At 55.2% G+C, this 24758-nt stretch overlaps 1 protein-coding gene across 1 annotated transcript in view; it reads right to left on the bottom strand.

Moving 5' to 3' along the window:
* The window catches only part of SND1 (staphylococcal nuclease and tudor domain containing 1), a 232189-nt gene that overhangs the window by 174925 nt on the left and 32506 nt on the right, over nt 1-24758 (bottom strand). Inside the window, exon 10 of the mRNA XM_028746419.2 lies at nt 23813-23926. Within this exon, the coding sequence (XP_028602252.2) occupies nt 23813-23926 (114 nt within the window). The remainder of the gene's footprint in view (nt 1-23812; nt 23927-24758) is intronic.

Below are 24758 nucleotides of genomic sequence, written 5' to 3'. Positions count from 1 at the left end.
TCAGAAGAGGTCCGGGGACAGACTGTCCCCGACCTGGTCTGAAGGCGGTTTCCCTAGGAACGCATTAATTGATTTTCAATGCATTCCTATGGGAAACCGTGCATCGCAAGACGAAAAAACCGCAAGACGAAGAGACTTGCGGAACGAATTAATTTCGTCTTGCGAGGCACCACTGTACAGTGGTACCTCTGGTTGCGAACGGGATCCGTTCTGGAGGCCACTTCGCAACATGAAAAGAGCACAACCCGCAGCGTCACATCTGCGCATGGGTGTGACGTCATTTTGCACGTCTGCGCAAGCACGAGCGGCGAAACCCAGAAGTAACCCTTTCCGGTACTTCCGGGTCACCGCGGGATGTAACCTGAAAGAACATAACATGAAGCGGACATAACATGACTGTATGACTGTATGACTGTAATAACAACAACAATAACAACAATAATATTATTTTTATACCCCACCCATCTGACTGGGTTTCCCCAGCTCCTCAGGGCGGCTCCCAACAGAATATTAAAAACACGATGTTCAATTTGGTTGTGTGCACCTTGATGCTATGTTTGCTGTTTACAACTACTTTTGCTATTAAGATGTCGCAAGCCACCTTGAGCATGGTTTTAACTTTGGAAATAAAATGGTTGGTTATCCCCTCCGTAAATTGGTCTAATCTCCTTTTGAAGACATCTAGATTGATGGGTGTGAGAGATTGATGGAAGTGAGAGCTGGACCATAAAGAAGGCTGATCGCCGAAGAATTGATGCTTTCGAATTATGGTCTGGAGGAGACTCTTGAGAGTCCCATGGACTGCAAGAAGATCAAACCTCTCCATTCTGAAGGAAATCAGCCCTGAGTGCTCACTGGAAGGACAGATCCTGAAGCTGAGGCTCCAGTACTTTGGCCACCTCATGAGAAGAGAAGATTCCCTGGAAAAGACCCTGATGTTGGGAAAGATGGAGGGCACAAGGAGAAGGGGACGACAGAGGACGAGATGGCTGGATAGTGTTCTCGAAGCTACAAACATGAGCCTGACCAAGCTGCGGGAGGCGGTGGAGGACAGGGGTGCCTGGCGTGCTCTGATCCATGGGGTCACGAAGAGTCGGACACGACTAAACGACTAAACAACAACAGATTGATGGGTGTCCCTGCCTCCTGTGGCAGTGAGTTCCACAAGCACACGGGAAGAGCATCTGCTGGGTCAGGCCATTCCCCCCCCCCCAGCCCAGCCTCCTCTTCTCACAGAGGTCTAGCAGATGCCCCAAAGGGCATTTCAGACTTCCATTTGAACTTCTGCATCTCCTGTTCTCCGACCAATCAGCTCTCTGCACCACTCGGCCAATCCTAATCCAGCTATGGCAAAGAGGTCCCTTCAGAGGGCTTGAAATGCAGCCGTCCTCCTCCATCTCTCGCTAAGCTGTGTGAACCTGCATGAAGAGAGGCTGCTTCTCTTTATTCTGACAGAATATGCAGAAATAGATGGTCTATCCGGAAAAAATAATGAATAAATCAAAACAGGAATTTGTTTGCAAATGGGAGGCTTTCAAAGAATATTTGAAATATAAATATAGTAGTTTAAACTCGGTTGCAGCATTCGAGGAACTTCAGTAATAGTTGCAAGGCAGATATAAGAATTAAGATATATTAAGAAAAAGTTCAAGAATGTTAAAAGTGTGTACTGGCAATAAGTTATATAAAATGGAAATATGGAATAGACGGGAGGTTGGGTCTTTAGTGTTAAGACCAATGTATGTCTTATTGTTAAGAAAATTCAGCATCTATTGTTATTCTGGTGTGTAATTTGGTATTTGTGTTTTCTCTTTTTTCTTTTCCTGCTGTATCAATAAAAATTAAAAATTAAAAAACACAGGGGGGGCTGCTTCTTGTTGCCCTTCTCCATTCACCATTATGGAGTTTGCATCTATTCCACTTTTGCTCCAGGGAGCTCACGGAGGAAGCAGGGATTTCCTTTTCCCCACGCTATCCACTCCACACCCCTGTGAGGTAGGCTGGGAGACAACGACCAGCCCAAGGCCACAAAGCAGGGATTTCAACCCTGATCTCCCAGGTCCACCTCATGTCTCGAAGGCAGAGGTGGAACTGCATGGTCTGGGGGGGGGGTAACCTTCCCCCAGAAGCCTGGAAATTTGGAGGGTCCCTTGTCAGCAGTCCCGAAGTCTAAGACACTGCCCGGACACTGAGGTCCAGCACCGAGGGCCTTCTGGCAGTTCCCTCACCGCGAGAAGCCAAGTTACAGGGAACCAGGCAGAGGGCCTTCTCAGTGGTGGCACCCGCCCTGTGGAACACCCCCTCATCAGATGTCAAGGAAATAAACAACTACCAGACTTTTAGAAGACATCTGAAGGCAGCCCTGTTTAGGGAAGCTTTTAATGTTTAATAGGTTATTGTATTTTAGTGTTCTGTTGGAAGCCGCCCAGAGTGGCTGGGGAAACCAAGCCAGATGGGCGGGGTATAAATAATTATTTCTTCTTATTATTATTAGACTCAGGCTGCAACCCTGCGCACACTTCTCAGGTAGCAATCCCCATGGAATCCCTCTCTCCTCCTTTTTTTTGCAAAATCACAACCCCAAAAATGAGTTTTAGATCATCGCCAAAATCTACGCCGCCAACACGGGCTTCCATGCACCCGAAATTTCCCAGACATTCCGGACGCACGCCAACAATCCCGGCGCGTGGCAACGCTGGAGGCGTTGACAGCAGCAGGGACCCCACCTGAACCAAGGAAAGACACTTCCCTCTGGCTGTTAAGAAAACTGCCATGTTTAAGAGCTGTTTCTTTGCAAAGGCGGAGAAGGCGAAGGAGCAGAGCAGCCTAGTTGGTGGGTGAGAAACTTTCCTCCCAGCAGAGAAGCCACTGTGATGACAGCAGCAGCAGCAGCAGCAGCAGGGTCCCCTCCTGAACCCAAGGCCAGGAAACACTTTCCGGCTGAGTTAGAATGACGCAATGGTGGGGTTGTAAGGGACCCCAGGGGTCATCTAGACCAACCCCCGGCAACGCAGGAATCACAGCTAGGTATCCGGGCAGCTCTGGTGCTTGACTGGCTGCAGAGAGGAGAAGGAGGATGGGCAGAAAACCAGACCAGCTTGGCCACCCACCCACGCCACCCCCTGAAAGGCCTCCAAGTCCCGTGGGTCCTGGCTGGCCCTGCCGCCCCCAAACAGGCATTCAGCGAGCCAGTGGAACAGACTCCCTCCTTCCCTGGAGGTTTTTAAGCAGAGCTGGGATGGCCCTCTGTCCTGGATGCTTGAGCTGAGACCCGGGCATCGAAGGGGTTTGGACTAGAGGACCAGCGGGTGCAGAATGCCACGGCAAGACTCCTTCCGGGGTCCTCATCGCAGGATCACATCCACCCAATGCTATACCAGCTGCACTGGCTCCTGGTGGAGTGCAGGGTCAGGTTTAAGGTGCTGGTTTTAACCTTTAAAGTCCTCTATGGCCTAGGACCTTCATACCTACAGGACTGCCTCTCCTTGTGTGTCCCACGGAGGACCTTACAGTCTTCAAACAAAAACATCTTGGAGATCCCGGGCCACAGGGAGGTTAGACTGGCCTCAACCAGAGCCAGGGCTTTTTCGGCCATGGCCCCAATCTGGTGGAACGCTCTGTCCCAAGAGACTAGGGCCCTGCGGGACTTGACATCTTTCCGCAGGGCCTGCAAGACAGAGCTGTTCCACCAGGCCTTTGGCCAAGGCACAGCCTGACCCCCTCCTTCGGTAATCCTCACAGAACTCTAGCCCAATGGTTGCCATTAATTTGATTTTGAATTGATTTTAGAATGCTGTGTTACTTTTATTGTTGTTAGCCACTCTGAGCCCGGCTTCGGCTGGGGAGGGCGGGATATAAATACAGTGGTGCCCCGCAAGACGAATGCCTCGCAAGACGAAAAACTCGCTAGACGAAAGGGTTTTCCGTTTTTTGAGTCGTTCTGCAAGACAAATTTCCCTACGGGCTTGCTTCGCAAGACGAAACGTCTTGCGAGTTCTTGTGAGTTTGTTTCCTTTTTCTTAAAGCCGCTAATAGCCGCTAAGCCGCTAATAGCCGCTAATAGCCGTGCTTCGCAAGACGAAAAAACCGCAAGACGAAGAGACTCGCGGAACGGATTAATTTCGTCTTGCGAGGCACCACTGTAAATTATTATTATTCCCTTCCAACTCTATGATTCGATGGCCGTGTGGCTTCCAGCCGCCAGCAGCTTCCTGCTCCTCCACGAATTTCCCTGCGTCCCTCAAAGGCAAAGGCAAGCTTTGTGGGGCAGCCAGCCTGGGATGGGGAGGGTCCAGAATTCTCTTCTCCACTGCGAAGGGACCCTGTGGGGCGGGGTCTGCCTTGCTTTTTGCTTCTTGGGGCAGAGAAGGAGGGAAGGGCTCAACCCTGAGCTGCTCTGTTCTGCACGAAAGGCCTCCCCCCCCCCCCCTCTCCACAGGCCACTGATCTCAACCGTTTCTGCAGCAGCCAATTAGGAACAGAAAGCGCAAGACCCCTAATTTCGACGCCAGCTGCCCAAGGAAGAGCCTTTTGATCACTAAGCTGGAAATCACCTTTAATCATCCAATTTAACGTGTTTTAAGACGTGAAAGGCCCACCAAAGCGCCCTGCTGCGCCCTTGATGCCACTCCAGCTCTCGCCGGGATGAAAGTAACCAGTCTGCCGTTTAAGGCTCTGCCCTCCCAACACACAACACACCCCCAACCTCGATCTGGGCACTCCGAGGACTCCTCTGGGGCGCCTGTGATGCTCTCCGCTGGGTAGCTGGCCCAACAAGGGCTCCCACCAGAGACTCCTGGGCAAGGCAGCCACACACAGAAACAGGTGCCCTTGGCAGCTCAAGAGAGTCGATAAAAAGAACCACCATCAGCACCACGGAATCTAAGGACAGCTCCACATTATGGCACTGAAACCCAAAAGGAATCGTGAATTCCTTTTATTCCTGTTATTGTGACTGCCCCAGAGCTCCTGCAAAGAGCAAAGAGGCTTTCGGGGGGGGGGGGCAGGACCTCCTCACCCACCATTGTCGTCATCGTTTTATTATTTATACCCCACCCATGCCGAGAGCTGAGTCAAGAGCAGCCCCCACCCAGCCGAGGAGGAAGCTGCTCAAGAAAAACATCAGCAGAGCCCGGCATGGTCAGGCCAGAGGCTCACCTGGCCAAGCCTACAGTCCCGACAGCGGTCAGCCAGCTGCCCCCCAAGGGAAACCCACAAGCGCAAGAGCAACTGGGATTCAGAAGCAACGCCGATCCTCCCAGCTCCAAGGCTGGGGCTGCCCGTTCCTCTCCAGCAGACACGGCTCATACTAGCCAGAGCAGGAGGCTGCTGCCAGCCTGGCAGAGAGGAGGTCCCCGGCCCCCGAGACAGAGTTCAAGGGCCGCATCTACCCTCGCAGGGTCCCTACGGACGCCTCCCCCCGCCACCGCCTGAGTGGCAGCCGCCTCAAATTAATGGAGTTGTTTGTCATGTCAGCTTGTGTTACACTTCGTAGGGACTTGTTAGATAATCAGCCCAGGCAGGGTAATCCGTTATTCCCAGGGGAGCCCGGCCAGAGAACCAGATACATCCGTCTCCCAGGGAGGGGTCCGCGGTGGCAGAAGCCAATTAGCCAGTTGGCCAAGCTGGTCGGGGTCTCCGCAAGGCCAGCACAGGCACTCGGGGACCGCGGCCACGTCTTCGTCAGCAGAACTGGCACGGAGGCAGGGGAAAGAGGGAGGCAACAGCCGCAAGAGAACCAGTAGAAAGGTGCTATTTGGGGGGGGGGAGGACACCCGTCGGATCCAGCCCCTCGCTGCTTCTGGCCAGACCCAGCAGGATCCATGGGTGCTAGAGAGCCATGGTTTGGTCCCTGGTCCATCCACAGAGCAGACTGACTCGAGGGGAGCAGTGTGGCAGTCAGGTTTGCTGGGGCAGCCCAACTATTCTGCACGATGAACCGTTAAGCTATGGAACTCACGGCCACAGGAGAGGGCTTTCAAAGAGGGCTCTGGGCGGCTCCTCGCCACGACGGCTGCGACCTGCCCTCCGCAGCGGGAGGCAGCCAGGCTTCTGAATCCCAGCTGCAGGGAAACGGAGGAGGGTGGATTTGCTCTGCTTCTCGGGTACCCATGAGGGCATCCGGCTGGGCACTGTGAGAAGAGGAGGCTAGACTAAGATGGGCCCCCTTTGGCCCGATGGAGCAGGGAAATCCTTACGTTCTTATCTCTGCCTACAGAAGGGGTCAGCAAACTTTTTCAGCAGGGGGCCAGTCCACTGTCCCTCAAACCTTGTGGGGGGGCCAGACTATATTTTTGGGGGGAGAATGAACGAATTCCTATGCCCCACAAATAACCCAGAGATGCATTTTAAATAAAAGCACACATTCTACACATGTAAGAACACGCTGATTCCCGGACTGTCCGAATGCCAGATTTAGAAGGCAATTGGGCTGGATTCGGCCCCTGGGCCTTAGTTTGCCTACCCATGGCCTATAGCCTCCAAGAGGCTAGTTCCTCATAGCAGGGAAGACCCCCCCAGGTGCACAGAGACCCACACCAGGACCCTGAGCCTCTCAGTGCCCAGAAAGGAGAGGGTGGCACCCCCTCCCCACAGGCCTGGGGCAATGGCTGTGGGCAACGAGGCCGGGAGCCAGCAGGGTGGGGCCATGTTGCAGGCAGAGCAGGGAGTTTGAGGGGGGGCGCTGAAGGTCATTGGTTTGCGAGAGGCGTGCGTTCCTGCCGGCAGCTGAGAGCTCAGCGCCACATTTCTGGAAAGTGCCTGATCTGGCTCAATGGAGCCCAGGAATGAGAGGGGATTCAGGGAGAGAGAAAGAAGAGGCAGGGGGATGCTCCCCCCCCAGCCCCACAGAAACAGCTGGCTCCAGGGGCCATTGCACTTCCTGATGAGCCAAATCCCTCCCAAGCCGTGAGGTGCCCCTCCTCGCTCGCAGGGACCCCCCTCAGCTCCCCCCGGCAGATGCTTGAGGGAGGGAGAGAGAGAGATGCCTCCCATCCGATACCCTCCCAGCCGGGAAATTGATTCCTCCTCCCTTCCCCTTTGCCGCTTTGTGCTCCAGAACGATGGAGAAGGGACCCATTGCAGGCAGGCCGGCAGGAAGGCAATGAAGAGATTCTGGAGGAGAATTCAATTTATCGGATGCCGGCGCGCAGCTCCCAGCGGTGAGCCCCTCGCTCTCTCCACCCCCGGCTCCTCCTCCTCCCCAGTGCCAGCACAGGGGCTGGAGAGGCAAGGAAGGGGCTGCCGTGACCCACGGCACAGCCGGGAGAAGGGGGCTCCTGCGAACCTGCACACCACCCCCAGGGCGGAGCGAAGGAGGCCTCCGGCACCCAGGACTATGGGGGGGAAAGGAGCCCCCATCTCCCTCTCCCGGATTGCCTCAGCCAAGGAGACCTGGACAGCCGTGGGGTGGGGGGGTCCAGCGCTTGGAAGCCAGCAAGAACTGGGAGGCCCAGGCAGGGGGCCAAATCCAGACAGAGAGACTTCAGGGCAGGGGGGTCTCCCTGGTTGATGACCAGGACTTAAAAGGCTTTGCAAGGGATCAGAGGAAACAAATCGTACAAGTAGCAGCAATTCAATACGAACCAGCATTTTATTAAGCGACGCGACAACATTTCAATAACCATATTGAACATTTCTCTCCAGAACTCCAGAGACCAGCTGGCCAAAGGAGCATCTCAGTTTTAAAAGAGCATCTGGTCTGGCGGAAACATCAAGGGCAGCGCGTGGAGCATGAGGTTTGGGGAAAGCAAGTGACAAGGAGACAAGCCAACAAGTCAGATCAGAAGCCCCTGGAAAATTTTAAAAGAACTGAGAACCGCTCTGCATGAAGAGGGAGGGGCACCTGGCATGGCGCATGGCGCACAATGCCCCCCCATGGCAAGGCCTTGTCCCGTGACGGACAGGGATGCTTCAGCAGAGATTCCTGCACTGCAGGGGGTGGGCTGGATGACCCTCAGGGTCCCTTCCACCTCAACAGTTCTAGGACTCTAGGATTCTTGACCAGCTCATATCCGCAGCAAAGCAAAAAGGCCCCCCATCACGTCCCGACCTGCAGCAGGCCTGCCCCCAAAGAAGCCTCCTCTCCCCCCCCCCATGCCCATCGAACGGGAAGGGTCATTGCGCAGGAACCGCAGGAAGGGCGCCACGCCTTGTGCCACCCTGTGTCATATGTTGCCATACGTGTGTCATACGTGTGGAGGAAAACCTTAAACACGTTGCAGAGTTCCCAGAAATAGACAATAGGCAATAGTCCCTCATTCAGCAGAGCTTTCCTTGTGCTGAAAGCAAACGTAGCGTAATGATTATCAAAACCAATACAATCAGGATTGGCTCAGTCCATACAAAATCCAGTTGCGGTGTTTATAAACTTAACTCATAACAGGGCTAAACCTTAGCACTAAGAAACACCACACCAGAAGGAAGAGAGAGAGAAGAGAAGAGTAAAACCCAGGCTCCTTTTGGCCTATACAGTGGTACCTCCGGTTGCGGGTGGGATCCGTTCCGGAGGTCCGGTCGGATCCTGAGGTTTCCGCAACCTGAGGACCACTTCTGCGCATGCATGGCGAAACATTTCCAGGCTTGCCACTTTGGCAACCCAAAGTTTACGTTACCCGAGGGTGGCGTAAGCCGAGGTGCTACTGTAGTCAGCATGACCTTAATTGGAAGAGAACTAATTCAAAGCATCTGTACTCAGCTTCTCTGAAGGTATAACCCAAACAATCATTACCCCTTCCGCCTCTGCTTCTCTCACACAGAGAAGCTTCTAGAATTAACCAGAATAGGAAAGATATCTACACATGAGATCAATACTTTCTGCACTAAGAGATGCAAACTGGCACAGTGCCCCCTGGAGGGCTGCACGGAAGCTCCCCCCACAGCCGCTGCCTTCACCACTCTGCAAAAAAATGGAGCGATGGGGGGCACTGCCAGAGCAACACACACGCAAACGGAGTCAGCCGGCCCAGAGCTATCTGCTGATCTGCGTGCCGCTCCCCAAGGCAGGCTGGCAGGGCCTGAACTGGCCTGACCAACAATTGCCAGCTCGGCTGGGCAGCTCCTTCTCTGAAAAAAAGGGGGATACAGACAAACACACACACCCCGCTCTAAGAGTGAAGGGCACCTGCCTTGGCCAACGTGGCATGTGGGCAGGAGCAGCTGGGCCAGCCAATGACAGCGGCACCTGCCCACCCGTCAGATCCTCTGCCAGCCCTGGCATCGGGGGACAGCGGCACCTGGCAGGCTTGGCCACCAGATGGGTCTGGGGTGCGTGTGTGTGACAAGCTTCGCCACGCATGGCAGCAGCGGCAGGACTTGGGAGGCTGCCCAGCGCGGGAGGGGCGAGGCTTTGCAGGAAGAGGAAGAGGGTGGAAGGCTTTTTCTTGGGGGGGGGGACTTGGGCTCTCCTCAAGGAGAGGGAGAAGGGGGACACCTGGGGGGGGCAGGCCCTGGCAGGCAGCCCTTCCGAGGCAGCAGCAGCGGTGGAGGGGGAGCAAGGGCAGCCCCCCCCCCCACAGTGGTCTCAGGGCCATCTTGTGAAACATAGGAAATAATTCAGGAAAACCCACCAGTGGGAAGCGCCGGTGAGCGAGCAGGATGGGACCGGCCCCCTCTTGCCATGTCACCAGGTGTTCCTAAGCTAGAGGGGGCTCCCCGGAAGCCCACCAAAGAGGCGATCTCTCGGGGGGGGGGGGTGTTTGGCCAGCCGCCTGCAACAGACGCACCGGCCTTGCCCTGCTGCGAAACAACAGAATCCCAAAGCTGCAGAGTTTCAAGGGACCCCCAGCAGTCATCTAGTCCAACCCGCTGCAAGGCAGGAATCACCCCTGAGCTAATTCAAGGGAGCCCCATCCTCTCCGCCCCACTTTGGCCGGCACCTGCCCACCTAACCTGGCTGTGGCGGTACGGAGAGGGAGGTCTGCCCCGTTTAAGTACGGCTTTCCCTGAAAGTGTCCTCTGCGTTCTCATGAGTCCACCGTGGAACGGAGAGGTTCGGGCTGCATTCGGAGGCTCCCTTCCTGAGGCGGAGCCGCGCCGTTAAGCCACCTCGACCCAATTCTCCCTTCGAAAGGGAAGCCGCCTCTTGCCTCCGGCCCTCAGGTCCTCTGACAGCCCCTTCACTGACCAGGCTCATTAGCAGAGGGAGAGAGGCAGAGACAGAGAGGGTTCAGGGCACGTCAAGACAGAAAGCGCATTTAATTTGCTGGAAATTAAGGCGAACTGCAGATCCTCAAGTTCTGACGTGCTGGTTAACACTGACACCCCCAGCGCTAATTAGGATGCCATTTAAACAACTGACTTTATCGTCATCCTTTTTTGTAAAAAAAATTATAATAAGCCTGCTTGCAAAATCTGGAAAGTATGATGTGCACATCCTTGATTCTGGCCTGGGAGGTACATTCCCCTTGAAAAGTTCACAGAGAAGGAGGGCATCAGCGGCTACGAGGAAAGATTGTGCCCTCCTGGGCTGGCTCAAATGGGGGGGGGGGGGCACTGCCTCTCTGAGTGCAGAGAGTAGAGTTGGGAAAGTGCTCTTCAGCCCCTGGGCAGTGACATTATGGGGTGCCGCGGGGCACCATTCTATCCCCGGTGCTATTAAATATCTATATGAAGCCACTGGGAGTGGTTGTTAAGGATTTGAGAGTGAGGTGCCCTCTGTGCGCTGCTGACACTGGGCTCTGCTTCACCCACAGCATCTGAATCCAGGGCTGAGACTGATAAGGAAAAACAAGCTGAGCTTGAATCCTGGCACGGCAGAGGGACCGTGGGCCTGTAGCCCCCTCTCTAGGAAACAGGTCAGCTCCCTGAAGGAGTCTGGGTCAGGATCTGTCCCTCCGGCAGCAGCTGGTGGGAGCTGCAATCGAAACATCTGTCGGGTGGCAGGTTGGCAAAAGGTGGCCGGGGGCGATGCCAGCCAAAGCCAGCGAGAGAGCGGCATCCAGCCAGCCACATGGCTGGCATCCTCAAGGTGAAACGCCACACGGCTCACATCCAAAGGCAGAAGCCAGGAGGCCTCTCCTCCCAGCAGGGAGTCCGGTGCCAGCGTGGCACACGCAGAGCAGGCGGGAGGAACTGCAAACTCCTCGGCAAATAAGTCTGGGGGGGGAGGCTATCGAGGGCCAGCTGGCGACTGCAGAAGCCTCTCCACAAGCCAGCCTGTGACTCCACGGGCCGACACTCTGTGGGCCTCACTCTGGGGCAGCCACAAACCCTTCCCCTCTATCCCACTCTGCTGGCTTTGCCCTAAGCCTCCTGCCCCCTGGCACACAGCCCGGCCCCTTCTGCTCCAAAAGTGGGCAGGCAGCCGCAGGACACCGGCAGGTAGCTTATCGGGCAGCGAGATCCTGAGCATGTGCTCAAGGGCCACCATCCAGAGAGTCCGGGCTGGTGCTGCGCTCCTCCGCAACGGATGCTTTGCTTCCAAGCGGCAGGTCCCTTCGGTTGCTATGGCGATGGTGCTCCTCTCACCCATCCCTCCCTGCCTTGAAGAAGCGTTCTGCCACTCTTTCCTGGAGGAGGGGGCTTACTCTGTTCCCAGGGTGCTAAAAGGTCACCAGCCTTCGTTAGCAGTGGCGCCGGCACAGCGGCTTCCGAGTGCGAATTCCCAGGCAGGCAGCAGTGCCCCCTGGACATGACCCAGGATAGCTTTCTCCCGGATTATCTGCCTGCCTCTCACCACTTTGGGGCTGGCAGTGCCTGCCTGCATCCAGGGCGGCCTGCGTGGAGCCTGCCTGGCATGGCAAAAGAGCAGGAGCCCGGGAGGGCCTCGCGCTCTGAACGGCAGACTCTGCAGTGGCTGCTGCTCCTCCTGCGCTGCAGAGGCCCTCTTTTCCTTCCAGCGCCTTCGCAGAACCTGGCTCGTCTCATCCCCTCCTTCGCCTTAAAATAGGTCAGGACTTGGGCTGCCCAATGGCAGATCTCGCTATTAATTCACTCGGAGAGAGACAAGGCCCCCGGCTTGCTCAGCTCGAAAGCGGAGAGGCTTTTAGCTATCTGGAGGACGAAACTGGCCTGCAGCCAGAAATCCCGGCCTGAAGCAAAAATCAGATGCTCAGATTTGGACGCCCCGGACGGCCAGGGAGCCTGCAAGGCCCACAAGCAGCTCCCAGCCGCACCCTGCAGCCCCACGCAGCATCCAGGCTCCCAGCCCATGGCTCGTAGGGGAGGGGGTGAGGAAATGGGGTCGCACGGCTGCTGCCACCAACAGCAGCGCCCCTCCTCCCTCGGCAAAGCCAGGCCGCTCTGTGAGGGCCGCTTCAGGGCCAGAGTCTGTGCCAGGACTGCCAGGAACGCCCCTCTGTCCAGCAATGATCCCACATTCACCCCCACCCCAAACTCAACAGACACTGCCTGGAACCAGAGGCGAAAGCTGGAAGGGGGGCAGAGGAGGAGGAGGACCTCCGAGGTGGAGGGTCTGGAAAAGAGGAGACGTGATAGCCGTCTTCAAATATCTTAAGGGCTGTCACACGGAGGGTGGAGCAAGCTCCGGAGGGTAGGACTCGAACCCATGGCTTCAAGTGACAAGAAAGGAAGAACTGCCTGGCGCTAAAAGCCGTTCAGCAGTGGAATGGTCTCCCACAGAAGGTGGTGGACTCAGCTTCCTTTTAAAGAGATACTGGGGGGCCCTCTGTCAGGGGCCCTTTAGCTGTGATTCCTGCAACGCAGAGGGCTGGACTGGGCGACCCTCAGGGTCCCTTCCAACTCTGCAATGGTGTTGTTGTTTAGTCGTTTAATGGTGTCTGCCTCTTCGTGACCCCCTGGACCAGAGCACGCCAGGCCCTCCTGTCTTCCACTGCCTCCCGCAGCTTGGTCACTCATGCTGGTAGCTTCGAGAACACTGTCCCACCATCTCATCCTCTGTCGTCCCCTTCTCCTTGTCTTTCCCAACATCAGGGCCTTTTCCAGGGAGTCTTCTCTTCTCATGAGGTGGTCAAAGTCTTGGAGCCTCAGCTTCAGGATCTGTCCTTCCAGTGAGCACTCAAGGCTGATTTCCTTCAGAATGGAGAGGTTTGATCTTCTTGCAGTCCATGGGACTCTCAAGAGTCTCCTCCAGCACCAGAATACGATTCTGCAAATTCCTCCTCTTCAGGGATACTCCAGTCTCTAACCAGCAGGTGCCCCATTCGTGCTGTGACTTCCTCCATCCTAAAAATGGCTCCAGGTGAAGAAGGAAAAAACCCACGGGTGATCCAGGAGTAGGATGGGCAGCCCCAACCCTGCATAACCAGATGTCCCCAAAACAGGAAGGGTCCACCTCTTAGCAGCGGAACGGCAAGGAGCCCCCCAAAGCCCCCGCTTGGCAGAGCCTCTCCCCCTCTCTTGCAGACGACACAGAGGCTGCCTAAAATGCAGCTCGCATCCCTGCCCCCCCCCGCCCCCTCGGTTGCACACAGAGACCAAGAAACCGGGGAGAGAAAATGCAGAGGGGAGACGGGAGAGTTGTGCAAACTAATCACTTTTCCACTAGAGAGAGCAATTCTGCCTCGGGGGCACAAGGAGGTTCGTGTGCAGCAGCTTCCTGGAAAGCGACTCGGCCTCCCGTTAAATATTGACGAGGCTGCCGCCGCTTGGGAGAATTCACACCCTGCCTCCCCGCTACGTGCCCCCAAACGCCCGGCACTCGGGCACAGGCGGAGTGAGCGCTTCTCCCGCGGAGCCACAGCGGCAGATGAGGGGCAGCCGCCATCAGCTCCCTTACACGAGTAGCTTCCCGTGATCCTGGCTGCACAATTTCACGGAGGCGAGAAGCCGGTCTGGTTGATCTTTCATGGCTCCGCAAGCGCCGGGATGCCGCTTCGTGGCAAACACTCCCAAATCCAGGGCCTGACGGAACAGGGCAACGGGCAGTAGAGTCCATCAGAGGGATCTTGCGGCTGAAGACCGGCAGCGGCAATTGCCTGGCTCCACCTCCGAGGACCTCCGAGGTGGAGGGTCTGGAAAAGAGGAGACGTGATAGCCGTCTTCAAATATCTTAAGGGCTGTCACACGGAGGGTGGAGCAAGCTCCGGAGGGTAGGACTCGAACCCATGGCTTCAAGTGACAAGAAAGGAAGAACTGCCTGGCGCTAAAAGCCGTTCAGCAGTGGAATGGTCTCCCACAGAAGGTGGTGGACTCAGCTTCCTTTTAAAGAGATACTGGGGGGCCCTCTGTCAGGGGCCCTTTAGCTGTGATTCCTGCAACGCAGAGGGCTGGACTGGGCGACCCTCAGGGTCCCTTCCAACTCTGCAATGGTGTTGTTGTTTAGTCGTTTAATGGTGTCTGCCTCTTCGTGACCCCCTGGACCAGAGCACGCCAGGCCCTCCTGTCTTCCACTGCCTCCCGCAGCTTGGTCACTCATGCTGGTAGCTTCGAGAACACTGTCCCACCATCTCATCCTCTGTCGTCCCCTTCTCCTTGTCTTTCCCAACATCAGGGCCTTTTCCAGGGAGTCTTCTCTTCTCATGAGGTGGTCAAAGTCTTGGAGCCTCAGCTTCAGGATCTGTCCTTCCAGTGAGCACTCAAGGCTGATTTCCTTCAGAATGGAGAGGTTTGATCTTCTTGCAGTCCATGGGACTCTCAAGAGTCTCCTCCAGCACCAGAATACGATTCTGCAAATTCCTCCTCTTCAGGGATACTCCAGTCTCTAACCAGCAGGTGCCCCATTCGTGCTGTGACTTCCTCCATCCTAAAAATGGCTCCAGGTGAAGAAGGAAAAAACCCACGGGTGATCCAGGAGTAGGATGGGCAGCCCCAACCCTGCATAACCAGATGTCCCCAAAACAGGAAGGGTCCACCTCTTAGCAGCGGAACGGCAAGGAGCCCCCCAAAGCCCCCGCTTGGCAGAGCCTCTCCCCCTCTCTTGCAGACGACACAGAGGCTGCCTAAAATGCAGCTCGCATCCCTGCCCCCCCCCCCCCGCCCCCTCGGTTGCACACAGAGACCAAGAAACCGGGGAGAGAAAATGCAGAGGGGAGACGGGAGAGTTGTGCAAACTAATCACTTTTCCACTAGAGAGAGCAATTCTGCCTCGGGGGCACAAGGAGGTTCGTGTGCAGCAGCTTCCTGGAAAGCGACTCGGCCTCCCGTTAAATATTGACGAGGCTGCCGCCGCTTGGGAGAATTCACACCCTGCCTCCCCGCTACGTGCCCCCAAACGCCCGGCACTCGGGCACAGGCGGAGTGAGCGCTTCTCCCGCGGAGCCACAGCGGCAGATGAGGGGCAGCCGCCATCAGCTCCCTTACACGAGTAGCTTCCCGTGATCCTGGCTGCACAATTTCACGGAGGCGAGAAGCCGGTCTGGTTGATCTTTCATGGCTCCGCAAGCGCCGGGATGCCGCTTCGTGGCAAACACTCCCAAATCCAGGGCCTGACGGAACAGGGCAACGGGCAGTAGAGTCCATCAGAGGGATCTTGCGGCTGAAGACCGGCAGCGGCAATTGCCTGGCTCCACCCACCAGCAGAGTTTGCCCAGCAGGAAGAGGCAGCGCCTAGGGAACCTGTGGAACTCCCTCCCACAGGAGCAGCTATGCTTCTGAATCTGCTGGGAGAGCGGCTCTTGGGGTGAGATCCCGCTTGCAGGTTCCCCACTGGGGCAAAGGGTCAGCCACTGTGAGAAGAGAAGGCTGGACTAGAAGGGCCATGGGCCGGATCCAGCGGGCTCGTCTTAAGCTCTCAAGCAAAAGGCTGGAATCTCTCTTTCCACACACACAAACAGCAGCTTCAAAAAGGCGCAAAGCTACTTACTGGTAGCAAACAGAGGTTGCAAGCCCCCACTCCTGCCCCACAGACACCCCCCTCCTGGAGGAAGGTGCTTTCAGGAGCCCCCCTGAAAAGGACCACAGAGTGTGACTAACGGCAAGGGAGAAGCTTCCAGGTTAATTAATTTGCAGCAAGCGTGAGCGTCACGCGCAGAAGAGAACGATCCTCTTTTCAGCGCTGGGGGCGGAAGGCGACGTCTGCCGTTGCTGCAAGCCAAAGATTCCTGCACCAAATAACCCAGGAGTGGGGGGGCAGCATAGTACCCCCACCCACCCCTTGTTTCCTGGGAGGGCTGCCCCTCCTCCTCCGTGGGGCTCTGAGAGCAGGAGCTGGTTGGAGGCGCAGCGATTGCAAGCGGCAGGGAAAGCAGTGGCTTCCCAAGTAAACGCTGGCAATTCTTAAAGCGCTGTGTGATTTGAGACCTTCGGAATTGCTATTTTTAAACCGGCAAGGAGAATAAGCCGCCACTCCAGAAGAGGCAGCCTGAAGCGACGGCAGGTATCCTGGTCAGATGACTGCCAGCTGCCTCCAAAGGCTCTGAAGGGAGGCCGGCCCCCAACAGAGCCCCCTCTCCCTGCAGAGGGGCCCCTCCGCCTCCTCCACGGGCGCTAGGCCAGGGGGCCCCGGCAGAGCAAGGGCACAGCCCTGAGAGCGCTAGAGGGGTCCTCCTCTCCGCCAGCCCAGCCCTGGGGCTCTGGAGCCTGGGCATCGCCCCACTGCCCCCCTCCCCAGGAAGGAGCCCCTTGGCTGGCGCTGGAGTAAGGAGAGGCGAAGCCATCCTCCGCTCACTTATTTAAAAGAGAGCTCCCAGCGCCACATAAATATCTTCATAATCAGCAAATGACAGGGCAGGGAAGAGACGGCAATGACGGCTGTTTAATGGAGTTTGGATAAAATACGGCTCTTCTCCAGACTTGCCAGAGCGCAGCCGCAGCAGAGGGGGCAGAAGAATCCAGTGTCTAAGTCAGACGCGCTGCCCGATCCAACCCAGGGCTGCCCGCACGGACTGGCAGGACCAGCACGCCCTGGTTGCAAGCAGGGAGCACCCCCAGCTCTGCCCTACAGATGCCACCAGCGGGGATCGACCCTGGCGCCTTCTGCAGGCCAAGCAGGTGTCCTGGGTGCCCTCTTTACCCTGCGGAGCCAGGAAAAGGCAACGCTGGCCTGGCGCAAGGCTTTCCCAGGGAACAGAGGCCCAGCAATGCACAACTTGGGCACAGGCTGGCAGGCCACACCACCTGGGCGCCAACTATAGCGGGAGGTGGGGGGGGGAGCGCCTGAGGGCCCCTAGGGAGAGGGGCACTGGAAGTCAGTCCGCTTCTCCCAGCCAGCTGCTGCCTGCAAACTCTGCCAGAGAAGTGGGCATCTGGGGAGGGGGGCGTGGGGGCCAGGGACCCCCCTCCAGGCGCCCGCCATGGGAGATCTCAGCCGCTCTGACTGACTCCTGCACTCAGATTTCATTTGGCGCAGGGTGACGCAGGCAGGAGATGAAAGGCGGCAGGAGTTTATTACACCGAATTTTCAGTTTGTCAGTTTCCATCTATGATACCAGAAGCCACTTGCCCTCCCAGGAGCTCAAGAAGCAGCGGCGGCGGAGGCAGCCCAGAGTCAGGCCAGCCCAGCGCTTGCCCAGACAGGCCAGGCCACTGGGGGCAATGGAGAGGGACCCCGTGCCAAGGTTGCAAAGCCCCCTCCTTGCCTTGCACTGGGCCACCCCCAGTGCCTCCCCACACAAGCCCACAGCCCCCTCCCCAATACCTCCAGAACTCCCCGAGGCCAGGCAAGCCCTTGCCATCCACACGCCACCCAGGCCAGGGCTCCTGCTGCCCACCCTCTCTGCTGCCTGGTGCTGCCCAGAGTCCCCAGCATCCCCTCAATTGTTGTTTATAAATACGTTGAACAACAACCGGCCCAGGCAGAACCCCGTGGCCCCCACTGGGCACTTTCCCCCTTGATGACGAGGAAAGGAGCACTCTTTGGGTTCAGTCAGTCAACCAGATGCAAATCCACCTAACCGTGACCTCGTTCAACACACATTTTACCAGCTATCATGGGGGGGTCTTGTCAAAAGCCTTGCTGAAATCAAGATATACTATGTCCACAGAGTTCCCCTGATCCACTAAGTTTGTAATTCCATCAATCAGATTGGTTTGGCATAGCTTAATTTTGAGAAGCCCGTGCTGGGTCTTAGTAATCGCAGCGTCCTTTCCTAAGTCCTCACAGACCAGCTGTTGAATTCTCTGTTCTAGGAGTCACCTGGGTCTTCCCCCCCCCCCCCCGCCCCGTTTCTGAAGATTGGGACAACCGTTGCCCACCTCTGGTCTTCAGGGAGCTCACCTGTTCTCCAAGGATTCTCAAAGATCCTAGACAAAGGCTCTGAAATTACGTCTGCAAGCTCCTTTAGTCCCCTTGGAGGCAGCTCCTCAGGCCCTGGAGGTGAGAGTCCTGGCCGGCTGAGCAGCGGCATTGTAGTATATCGCATCAAAAGTAATTTTTATGTTGCATTTCAGCAGATCAGTTTCATCTCTCTTACCCCAATCACCGACTCAAAGAGCTGTAGAGTCGGAAGGGACCCCAAAGGTCATCCAGTCCAAGCCCCTGCAGTTCAGAAATCCCCGCTAGAGCATCCCTGATGATGGCCATCCAGACTCTGCTTAAAACCCTCCCTAATAATAATAATAATTCATTATTTATACCCCGCCCATCTGGCTGGGCTTCCACAGCCACTCTGGGCGGCTTCCAACAAAATATTAAAATACAAGACACAAGATTTACCCACCCTGGAAGAGTGGCAGATGAAGGTGATGGACTATATGGAATTGGCGTAAATGACTGGCAGAATCCGAGACCAGGGAGAAGAGTTGGTGGAAGAAGATTGGAAGAAATTTAAAGACTATTTGCAGAAATACTGCAATATTAATGAATGTTAAAATGATGTTGGATTGAAAATAAGTAGTATTGGTAACAAGGTTAATAAGAATATGCAAATATGGATTGATAATGGATGAAAATACATAGTTATAATAGGTTAAGATATAGAGTTAAGATAAATGAAAGAGGGTAAGGATTTGCTGAATTGATTATGTAAATAGGAGTACAAAAAGGGGAGGTGTGAGGAGGTCAAGGAAATAAGCAAATGAGCTTAAAGACATCGAAAAATGGATTTATTTTTAAATTTTTTCTTAGCTATTTGTTTTTTGTATTTTGTATTTTCTTTTTTTTCTATGCATATTTTGGTAATTCCTGTATTTTTCTTTTTATTTCTTTTTCTCTTCTATGTTTTCTTCTTATTTTGTTAATCTTTGCTTTAACTCTTTTTATTCTGTAAACCTATGTTTTTTGTAAAACGCTAATAAATATCTTATAAAAAAAAATACAGTAATGCATCAAACATTAAAAGCTTCCCTAGACAGGGCTGCCTTCAGATGTCTTCTAAAAGTCTGGCAGTTGTTTTTCTCTTTGACATCTGATTGGGAAGGCGTTCCACAGGGCAGGTGCCACCACCAAGAAGGCCCTCTGCCTGGTTCCCTGTAACTTGGCTTCTTGCAGCGAGGGAATCGCCAGAAGGCCCTCGGAGCTGGACCTCAGTGTCCGGGCTGAACGAAGGGGGTTGAGACGCTCCCATGAACAAGAGCCCCCCCCCCCCACTTTCTGAATAGACCCGCCCTGCAAGGGGCGTCAGGGGCCCCTTCTGACTGAGGCCAAAGGCTAAAGAGATTATGGACGTGAGGTCCTCCTTGCCGCAGTTCCCACTCTGAACTGCTTCTCTCCAGACACCTGGCAGCTTTCCTTGTTTCTTGTGCAGAAAATCCAGGGGAGTTTCTCATGGCTGGGAAAGCGCTGGCCTGACCCATTCACACCCCAAGTGGTTATGGACAGGACTGCCTTAATGACCGCCTGCATGACTTGGCCCCTGGTCTAAGGTGAACGCCTGAGGTCCCACTGGCGTGTCCAGCAGGGGGATCCATTAGGCTGGCAAGCAGGCCGGGCGGGGCCTTCTCAGCGGTGGCCCCAAAGGAGGTGCCTGATCTTGCTCGCTCTCCAAATTATTCCTTGGCACCTCTCAACTCTTCTTTTGCCAACCCAATGCCTTGCCCCCACCTTCCAGTATGGCGAGGAAGCATACTTCCCTTTCGTGGTTCACAGCTGGGCTCCTGACTGTCTCCCTCTGCATTCACAGCCCTCTTCTGGCAGCTACCCCCCCCCCCGCCCGCTACTCCTGCCGCTCTCTTTGCAGGGCACTTCACCTTCGCCCCCCCTAATCCCGGCCTCCCGCCTGATCTCCACCATCTCTGGCATCCGCCTTCCCCGGACTTAATCGCCTCCCGCCTCCTGCAACCCAGCCAGCACCGTTCCTTATCTCCATCTCTTAAACCTTTTGTCTCTTCACATATGAGCTTCATAATCTCTTTCAATATATGCACAGCAACATTTCAAAGCTTTCTCCCTTTAGGGAAAAACCCGCTAAAAATCCATTGTCTTTAGAGCGGATGAGCTCACCGGGTGCTGAGGCACTTCCAAGGCTCCCGGCTGCGCTCCCCCAATGCCCCACGGTTTGGGGGCTTAGCCCCACACCAGCCCCCAGCACAAGGGGGCCTCTGGTGTGGAATGACTCCCCTCCATGGTTTTGCCACACACACAGCCTTTCCAATCACGCTTCATGTTCTTATGGAGAAACTCTGCGCACACCAACTGAGGTCTAGAAGACCCTCCCTCCAGTTCCCCACCCGCAAAACCCCCCTTGCAGGAAACTCCAGCCCTCCTTCCACTCCAAGTGGAGCCTGCAGGAATTAATGTCCCGATCCGTTCCAGGCCAAAACACAAGCGAGCGCCAGGCACACTCAAATAGCTCCTGCCCTCCAATTATCCTCGTCCTCCTCTCTCGACTGCGGGGGCTGCTCCTCGCTGCGCCTCCTTCGCCCACCCTCCCAAGCCACAAAAGCAGGCGAAGGAATCTCAGCGCAGCGCCCGGCACCAAATTTCCAAGGAAGCCTCGTGGCAACGGGATGAGCGGGTGCTGCTGAGAGACCCTTGGAAACCTCCCCGGTTCCTTATCCAAGCGGGACGGAGACAGAGAGCTCCTTCCCAAAAGCAGCAGCTGATCTACATGTGCAAAACTCACTTGCTCCGGTGAGATTTGCACACTGGAGTGATTTGCACGTCTGGGGCCCTGTGAGGTCAGAGAGAGGCAATGGCAAAGGCCAAAGGCTCTCTCAACAGGAGAGCCCAGTGGTGGCAGCGATGCGGCTGCTATGAGAGGGCCCACACCCTGCAAGGGGCCTCAGGCTCCCGCTGAAAAATTGCTATTTTTTAATTTTATTTTAAAAAGGGTAATTTGCTTTGAGAACCACCCAGCTTTGGCCACTGGGCAAGAGAACAATGGACCGTAATTGCACAAATGAGATCATCTGCTCCTTGCCAGGAAACAGGGAGGGATAGAGAACCTTTTCTAGCACAAGGCTCCATCTCCTTGTGGGGAGGGAGCCTTGGGGGGCAGAGACACCCCCCACACAATGCGCACCCCTCCCTCATCCCACCCTGCCCTCCTTTCCCGGCATTTGGCCCCCGTTGCGCTCCCCACAACCAGACTCCCCCCCCACTCCGCCCATCCTCACATTAAATGGGGCTTTTAAAAAGGTCCCCCTGTGAACAACGGAGCTTTTAAAAATAAAAAATTGTGGGTCGCATGCAGCCCGGGGGGGGGGGGGGCTGGAAGGACCAGAAGTATCTGTCCATGTTGGGTAATATTCAAAGCAGCTCTCGATAAACACCCAGCGGCAGCCAAGGACACGGAAAGCAATAAACGAATCGAGAAGAAACCATTCAAAAGGGCCTGAAAAGACAAGGGGCGAAACAGGCTTCCACTCTCGCTTTCTCCTCCCACCTCCACGTGCCCCCCCCCCCCGGCTGAACCTTCAAAATCCGCTCCGGAGGGATGGAGCACATCTGGGTGGGGGGCACACGGAGGCAGGAGAGGAAGGGGGAGGCCCCCCCCCGGGGCGAGCAAAACTCCGCAGCCCAATAAAGGCAGCCTTTATGAAGAAAATTTATCTCCCAATATAACCAAATCTCGACTTGTGATGGAGCCTCCAGGAACAGCGACGGCCTGCGGGGGGGGGGGGGGAGCAGCGCAGAGACCGGCCTCCGCCAAGGAAGACCCCCCCAGCCCCTCTCTCCCGCTGGAGGCAGGTAGGGCAGCTCACCAGACAAGCATTTGGGGAAAGACGGGGGTCCCAACACTCAGGGACTGATTTCCAAGGCGCTTGGTGGTTCTCTATCCTTTACTGTTTTTCAGTTTAAACGTCACGGGGTGCTTTCCAGACAGAAGAACACGAATAAACTCATGAAACAGAAAACCTAGGGACCAAAAGCAGGCGAGGACCCCAAAGCCATCACCTGCGACCACAGACAGAAACCCAAATCCAACTACAGTGGTACCTCGCAAGACGAATGCCTTGCAAGACGGAAAACTCGCAAGACGAAAAACTCGCAAGACGAAAGGGTTTTTGGTTTTTTGAGCTGCTTCGCAAGACGATTTTCTCTATGGGCTTGCTTCGCAAGACAGAAACGTCTTGCAAGTTTGTTTCCTTTTTCTTAACACCGTTAATACAGTTGCGACTTGACTTCGAGGAGCAACTCATAGCACGCGGTGTGGTAGCCTTTTTTGAAGACTTTGGTGATTTTTGAAGCTTTTCCAAAACTTTTCCGACACCGTGCTTCGCAAGACGAAAAAATCGCAAGACGAAAAAACTCGCGGAACGAATTAATTTCGTCTTGCGAGGCACCACTGTAACTCAGTGCCAGCACAACAGAATCATTTCTCCCACAATTTCTAGGTCTCTTATGTTGAAACCCAGCCAAGGTGAGATGCAGCCTTAAATCAATGACTTCTCTTCTTCTCTTTCCGTGGTTCATTTTGCGTACCACCCACCCCTGAATATTTTACCTAAACTAAACCGCTCAGTAATCCATTGCTACAGCCATCAGAGCTTACTTCCACTCAATGCTACCACCATTTTCAAATGAACACAATTCTTGTTTGGGACCTCACTCGTTTTCCATTTGGGGGCTAGCAAAACACGGGCCACAGTAGCAGCAGACATAAATAGTCTTTTCTGACACCTGGGAATTTCCCTCTGAATTATCCCCAACAAAAAGGACTCTGGTTATTTTTGGAAAGGTACTTTTAAACATCCCCCCCCCCCAATTCATTATACAGTGGACCCTCGGGTTACATTACTTTCAGGTAACGCAATCCTTGGGTTGCAAATGCGGCAAACCCAGAAGTGTATACTTCCAGGCTTTGCCGCATGCACAGAAGTGCTCAGTTGCGCTGTGCGCATACACAGAACGGCGCCTCCGGTTACAACATTTTTGGGATACGGCCGGGCCCCCTGGACGGATTCCATTCTTAACCGGAAGTACCACTGTATATCACTTCCCAATACTCTTTTGCCCTTTTACAAGTCCACCACAAGTCCAGGCATGCGCAGTCTGTTTTGAGGCCCCCAGCCAACCATCCCTCTGCCTTTCCTCAGCCCAACGGGGTGGGGAGATGGAGGACCCAGGCTTCATTCTCAGGAGGAAAAGGAGGCTGCCCTCCCCCCCCCCAAGCCAAGCGGAAGACCCCCATCAAGGATTCCCAGGGCTCACAAGCCACGGCTGCCACTGGTGACCGCCCTGAGCTCCTCAGAGAGCGACTGGCCCAAAAAGCTCTACAAAACTATAGGGTCCCCACAGCAATAATCCAGAAAGACTTGGCAGAGACTCCGCTGCCAGCCACACACCCCTTTCCAAAGCAGAGATCTGGGGTCACTTTGAACAAACGTCCACGGGTCTTAGGCCCACTCATGGCAGTGGAGAGACTGAGACATCGGGGGGCGGGAAGCAATGGGGCAAACAGTGGGCAGTCCCTCCTCCCCCCAAAACTGCCCCTCTTCAGACAGAGGCTTTCCTGGAAACGCGACGACAAGCAAGAAAGTGGATTTTCAGCCAGCCGGCGCAGGCACTCTCCTCCCCTTGCCCAACAGACGCAGCCCCCCCCCCTGCAGGAACCCTTCTCCGGGCGCAGCCTACCTGGGTGCCTTCGCCTTCCAGCCGAGGGGGGCGGATGCTGGAGAGGTGGACCGTTTTGTAGTCACCTGAGTTGAGCTTCACCACGATGGCGTCTGCGTTCAGCACCTGCATCACCTGCAGGAGGAGAGGAGCAAAGCCAGAGGTCAGAACCGGCCGGCGGCCGTGGGCTTGGGAGAGGAGGGGATCAGGGGATCTTGCTCTTGTTTTTATTACGCATTGTGTGTTTTTGTTTTCTGAACCACCCTGAGATCCATGGATGGGCAGCACATCCAGGAGGTCCCGGGCCTCAAGGAGGTTAGGCTGGCCTCAACCAGAGCCAGGGCCTTTTCAGCCATGGCCCCGATCTGGTGGAACACTCTGTCACAAGAGACCAGGGCCCTGCGGGACTTGACATCTTTCCGCAGGGCCTGCAAGACGGAGCTGTTCCGCCTGGCCTTTGGTCGAGGCTCAGTCTGACCCCTCTCCTTTTACAAGACCCTGCATATAAGTGGCCTCTCTAACTCTTCTCACCGGCTCATAGCTGAGCCTCATGAGTACTTAAGGTTCCCAACCCCTATAGTTATAATTTGCAGGTAACCATCTGATCTGATTTTGATTTTAATCCAATTTTAAGCTGCATTTCAGTCGATTCCTAAATTTTATGTCTTAATGTATTATGTATTTTGATTACAGGTAGGTAGCCATGTTGGTCTGCTGTAGTCAAAACAAAATAAAAAAATTCCAACCAGTAGCACCTTAGAGAGCAACTACAGTGATGCCCCGCAAGACGAATGCCTCGCAAGACGAAAAACTCGCTAGACGAAAGGGTTTTCCGTTTTTTGAGTCGTTCCGCAAGACGAATTTCCCTATGGGCTTGCTTCGCAAGACGAAACATCTTGCGAGTTCTTGCGAGTTTGTTTCCTTTTTCTTAAAGCTGCTAAGCCATTAATAGCTGCTAAGCTGCTAA

Source organism: Podarcis muralis, chromosome 10 (assembly GCF_964188315.1).
Source record: "Podarcis muralis chromosome 10, rPodMur119.hap1.1, whole genome shotgun sequence".
Lineage (NCBI taxonomy): Eukaryota > Metazoa > Chordata > Lepidosauria > Squamata > Lacertidae > Podarcis > Podarcis muralis.
This window is presented reverse-complemented; position numbering and strand designations above follow the sequence as displayed.